General features: G+C 28.9%; 1 protein-coding gene across 1 annotated transcript; it reads right to left on the bottom strand.

The window, feature by feature from the left end:
- Positions 1–4,811: 4,811 nt before the first annotated feature.
- LOC102588225 (9-divinyl ether synthase) lies at positions 4,812–6,363 on the bottom strand. Its single transcript, NM_001318588.1, is given in 2 exon segments — positions 4,812–5,361; positions 5,477–6,363. Coding segments are annotated over 2 exon segments (1,437 nt in total).
- Positions 6,364–6,586: the final 223 nt, after the last annotated feature.

Raw genomic sequence — 6,586 nt, 5'->3', positions numbered from 1 at the left:
TGAATGAGTGATTTGAGGACTTAACAGGTGATTAATTTGGGATTTTATAGGTGTCAATATCCCAAAAAAGTCATGAAAAAAAGATTCTTGGGCTGATCGCATAGCCCAACTCAGCCCAATTGAAATTTCAAACTCTTTAAGTTCATGATCCAGCCCATGAAACTACTGGCATAACGAGTATGTTACACTTTTTTAGCTTGTGACGTTAACAACTATGTTTCTATCTTATAGAAATAGAGGCGAACTAACGAAAATAAGGATATTATTATTAGTATACTTATCTTGCTTTACAACTGACTCATTCCGAGGAGTCTTGAAGCAATAGTAGTAGGAAGTTCATTATTTGAGTTCAAGAGAAGTAATTCTATAAACTTTGAAGGGTTAGATGAATTATGTTTTTATGGGTTAATTTTGCTATCCCTAGGCACAAAGTTTTTTCTTCTTCTTTTTTTTTTTTTTTAAAATGAAAACATTAAAATTAGTAATTTTAGATATACCATATGTTTAGAAAGGGAGTCTTGACTTAGTTGTTGTCATGTGACCAGGAGGTCATGAGTTCGATTCATAGAAACAACCTCTTGATGAAATGCAGGATAAGGTTTAATACAATATACTTTTTGTGATCGTCCTTCCCTGAAATTTGTGCATAATGAAAGCTTAATGCAGACATAACTTTTTTTATATAGCTATAAAACCTGTCATTAAACATGAAATGAGAAGCTTACTTACGTTAAATTATTTCTCAAAAAATATATAATTATTGTTGAAACATAGTAATAAGGCAATAGTCATATCTCAATAAAGAACTTGTTGATCAATTACTCAAATTGGTTCACCTAAGCTGCAAGTGGCATTAATGTTTTTAGGCTTGTTGCTATTATTCAGTTTTTGTAGTTTTTTGAAATACGTTATTTGGGTTGAATTAATGAAGGAGGAAGCAATATGAGGAAGGTTTTACTAGAATGCCTTTTTTATTTTATTTTATTTTATGCTGTTTTGAACTAATTATTTTTTGCTGGAATATATTCCCAATTGAAATAAAATTGTCAGAAACTGTCCTTTAGTTTGAAGTTTGAATGGACTATTGTGATTTTTTTTGGTACAGAACGACTCTTGTAAATATGTTTGGTTAGATTATTTCTTGTAAAGTAACATGGAATCGAGTTAGGTGTGTATGAACAGACTAATATGGAATTTTTCAACAAATCTCATATGTAAGTGGATATATAATAACGAAGATACGTAAATAAACTGCATAATTTTTTAATCGTTATTTTTTATGGAAAATTATATAGCTAAGCTAACATTAAACAAGTAATTATACTATGTGAATATACTTTTAATTAATTATAGAAAAGAGTTATGTATTGTTTAAGAAAATGGTTATAATGGGTCCCATATTTTTATCTAATATACAAATCAAACTGTAACATATATAAACTGATACAAGTAATCAAAAATTACTCAATTAGGTACAATATGCTTGAAAAAATTACACACAAACAAACTTAGTTTGGAATTCGATACAAATTATATACATCTATAAATGATTTTCAAACAAATCAACTACTTCATATCTTAATACCAATCTAACGGATCTTAATTCAAATTAAACACGAATTAGCCAAGAAATATATGAAATGCATATATACATATAGAGGAATATACAACTCGTAATGAATAGATTGTTGTGTTTATCTTTTCGTTGTTTAAGCCACAAAAAATCAATTATTTCTATTCTAATACTGAAGAAGCTTTGATTGAATGAAAACAATGACTAATTGTGTTTCCTCAAGAAGAAAAAGACTTGTTTTGATAACATATTCTAATTAAACTAAATGATCTTTCTTTAAGGAATTGTTTCCCTTAATTATTGCATAATTAGTTAGATATAATTAAATAAGATTTTGTATAATTACTTATAAAAAGATTATACAAATCAGAATCATAATAGCTATTTAAACTATAGCTATGATGCGTAAATAGACAAATTATAATTAAGGATGCTAATTATGTTTCCATAAATAAATTTTCCCTTATTTTATTCAATTTAAATTGTAAGTAAATTTCATATCAGACAAGTAACAAAGATCTCAAATTTCCGATATGAGATCCACCTAAAACTTAAGCGTAATAAAATGATCATACAAAAATTTCATATATTTTAAGTACGTAATAAATTTTTATCATTTTCTGGAAGAGTAAACGAATAGCATATAGTAACTTAAATAATTTGACTTTTGACCGCAGTTTGGATAGCCTCTATTTAGGAATCTTAATAATGTGCATAAAAGAATTTTCTCAAAATAAACATGAAGTTAGTCTTCTTATTTTTTTTTGGATAAGAGAAAGTAAGTCATCCAAGATACAATATCCACACGTATGAGGTTTACATAATTGAAATTATTTTAAATTGAAAAACAGTTACATAATTGAATTATTTTAAAAAGTTAAAAATATATCTTCTAGTGATATCTTATATATTGCTATCTATATCCCTTACCCCAAAGCCCCCACAAATTAACAAAAAAGTAACAACAAAAACAATTAAGAATAAAAATCTGATTTTTGCTCGAAGACGATCGTAATATATATATTTATCTCTTCGCCATATAAGTTAAATATTTTTTTATTATTAGTAGTAGTACGGAACACACATATAATTCTTAAATTATGAATTTACGGATATTCTTTTGTTTGATACCAAAAATACTAATTTCAATAGAATTCATTAATTTACATTAACATACCTACATCAAAAATGATCTTTAGCAGTAATTAATTAACGACAATAGCTCAATTACAATTAAATATGTATTTTTAGCGGTAATTAACACTCTTTGTATATGTCCCTAAAACCTTTAGTGACATTGGACCTAATGACACTTAACTAATGCCGATAAAGACTTTAGCACCCTTTATTAATGTGTCTATTAATTGCCGCTAAAAAATATTTTTGTTGTAGTGCATTGTTTGCCTAACCACAGACACAATTCATTTTCTATATATATATATATACGACAAAAAAAACTCATATATATAATTTAAAATATTATCGAATAGAATCAAATAAACTCCTAAATCCACCATTATCTACTTCACTAGGGTGTAAGGTTTTATTATTCATTAGGACCATCCTACTAGTCCTCTCATGTAGTGGGACATATAATAAAATCAGAAAGAAAAAGTCCATGTCTTGAAATTATTTCAGCTATATATATTTAGCGCACAAGTAATTTGGTTCTACAAATTAAAGATTGAAATTAGACCTTGGAAAAAATGCATTACCTACATCAAGGCAAGGTTCAAGTTGATACTATGTTTTGTTTAATTCATTTGTTATTTTTTTTATTTGCTAAAATATTTAATTTATTATTTCTTCCGTCATTTTTACTTGTTCACATACTATAAAAATAAATATTTATTTTTATTTGTCTAGTTTAAGAAAATTAAGAGATAATTTTTTACTTAATTTATAATTATCATAATATATTATTAATTTAAATTAACGATTGTTATATCCCAATGCATTTTTCAAAGCATTAAATTTAATGTATTTAATGAGTAATATAAAAAATTTGTCATTTTATTTATTGAGTTCAGATATACTAAGATAATATCGGACAAATAAAAATAAATGTGAGAAGTATATTCAAATGGTGATAAAATAGGCATGTCATTTTAACAATGTACCTTTGAATATGCTTTCTTTTACCCTTTTCCCTTTTATTAATTAGTTTTCTTAGGGTGTATTAAGTTAAAAATGAATGGAGGGAGTAGTATCGAAAGTAAGTACTTTCTATTTCCTATTTGCTTTCCTTTTTAGTCTGTTAAAAAAAATGATATATTTTTTTATTAAATGTCTATTTTATCATTAATGAAATAATTTATATTCACATAAATATATATCTATCACTTATTTTATACCACAAATTTCAAAAGTCATTCATTCTTTCTTAATTTAGTGTCAAGTCAAATTAACTTATATAAAATGAGATGTAATGATTATTTTTTATTAGGGTCCCACAAACTAATTATTATTGGTTGAAAAATATAGAGTCCAAATATGAATCAGTTTTGTGAGTCCCACAGAATAATTGTTATTGGTTGGAAATAGAATATAAATTTTGTAAGTTGCACTAGGGGGAACTTTAAGGTAACATATCACAAGGGAAAAAAATAAATATAACCTAGGACCGAGGTTTAAAAGTCTTTGTCAAAGATATGCCGAGAAAGTGACCGAGTCAACAACTTTAATTAATACTAATATACTACTACTACAACGAATAAATGATAATAATAATTTCCGTTAGTGGAATATTTTGAAAACGCAAAAGTTACTTCAATAATGTGTTTCAAATTTTCTATCTCAATTTTTGCATCAGTATTGTATTTAACATAAAGTTTAAAAAAAGAAAGGGAGACATTTGAAATATATGTTTTAAAATAAATTTTAAATTTCTATTTGACTATAAATCATTTTACTAAAGATAAAAGAGAAATTTCAAAATAGAGTGTTTTTGATTATGAAAAGATAAAAAGTTTTTTTAAGATAAACTTAAAAGAAAGAGTGTAACGTAAATTAGAACAGAGGGATTGAAACTACATTCTTTCTTAGTAGACATATATCCACAACTTGTAATGTTTAATTCTTTTGACTAGATCTAGAATCAACATTTATTCATTTGAATTATAAAGAACACGTACAACAAAAACGAAATAAATAAATACAACAAAAAAAATAAAATACAACACAATACAAATTAATGAAATTCAATGTGTGGGCACACACACTTTGATCACATAGAAAACTATTTACTTGCTTTGGTTAACGTCTTGAAGGCAACATTTGGTGCACGAAATAGAGGTGTAATTTCCACGGTGAACGTATCGTATCTCATGAAAAACTCAACCAATATTAACCTACCCAATAGGTGCACTAAATCTTTGCCTGGACATTGCTTGTTATCTGGTGCTGGATTCTCTGTTTCCCTTCCATTAGACCATAGAACATGTTTCAGCATTTTCTCACCATCATTCATGAACCTATCAGGAACAAACTCATCAGGGTTTGCGAAAATCTTAGGGTCCCTACTAGCCATAGGCTGATATCCAACGACGAATTGCCCTTTATTGATCTTGTAAGATGCATCGTGGCTTTGAACCATGAAGTCTTTCTTCGCCTTACCATACTGTAATGGTACTGGTGGGCGAAGTCTCAATGTCTCGTACACTACGGATTTGACCAAACTCATTTTGTTAATCGCTGATAATGTGATTGCACCACCTTCTTCTTTAATAACGGTCCTTATTTCTTTAGCAAGTTGTGTGTGTAGACTAGCCCCTGCTTCGCCCACAAACCTAATTATCACACATATAAGAGAAGAAAACAACATTAATGAGTACTGCTTCCACGTAACATAATGAGTACTGCTTCCACGTAACATATTCTTATATTTTAAATCGCGATACTAACCTGAAGAGATGAGGGAAAAAGGCGTTCAAGCCAGCGAACATATTGATCCCCACGAGAAAAAGAATGTTTTGTACAGCTTCTTCTCTTTTGATTCCAAGTTTTTCCGCTTCATCCAATATGGACACAGCGGACTTGCTAAATGCATCAACAAGTTTGTTGTAATCACTTTTTATAAAACCAAATGGTATTAAAAAATTATGGAAGAGCGTATCTTCTATGATGTTAGGAAGTTTCTTAGCGCTCAAGGACGGAATTAGCTGAGGGAAAAGCCATTTACGTAGATGTTCTGGTCCTTGAGCGCCAAGAACTGTATCAGATGGATTAGTCTGATCACAAAGCAAACGAAAAATGAAATTAAACGTCATAGTTGGAAGCAAGGCGTTGAAATCCGATTTCCCTTGTTCAGTAACCTGTTTTTCGAGATTATTAAAAAGATGATCAGATAATGAGTTTCTGAATAGAGGAATGAATAAGTTATGTCGCTTTGCGAACGCTGATAGAATGTAGCCTTTTAATGCTGCATGGTTTGGATCTTTTGTATCGATAAACGCAACGGGACGATAACCACCGTAGTATTCTTTACCAGGCTTAAATGTACCACCAAGAGTGTCAGTTTTATCGATGAGGGAATTATCAAACATGCAAACAAAGCTATTGGCATCTAAAAATGCTACCAATTTGTAGTCATTAGATGTGAATGGACCTGGTGCCATGTTGATTTTGACAACAGTAGATTTGTATTTTTCAGCTTTGTTATGGAACCAAGCATCTTCACCTTGGTTATAGAAATAATCGTATCGATCTTTAATCGCGCTAATTATAGGGAAACCATAGTCCCCTGGAATTTCGCGAATCGGTAGATTTGATAGCTCTGAATATGAAGACATTTTCTTAAGAAGTTTTGGTGTTTGTGTATTGTGTATTTTGGTTTAGTGAGTTTTATTAACATTGAAGGTGATGTATTTATAGGAATTTTTTAAGAAATAATGTCAAAGGTTATAGTTATTTTCAACAGGGAATTCTATTATTCTAATGAGTACAACAGCAATTTACAGGCGGCTATGAAAACATTGAGGGTGTGTTTGGTATGAAGGAAAATGTTTTCTTGGA

The sequence above is a fragment of the Solanum tuberosum genome, unplaced genomic scaffold (genome assembly GCF_000226075.1).
Source record: "Solanum tuberosum cultivar DM 1-3 516 R44 unplaced genomic scaffold, SolTub_3.0 scf00555, whole genome shotgun sequence".
In the NCBI taxonomy this organism is placed as follows: Eukaryota; Viridiplantae; Streptophyta; class Magnoliopsida; order Solanales; family Solanaceae; genus Solanum; species Solanum tuberosum.
The sequence above is the reverse complement of the archived record's forward strand: the minus strand, read 5'-3'. Positions and strand labels throughout refer to the sequence as shown.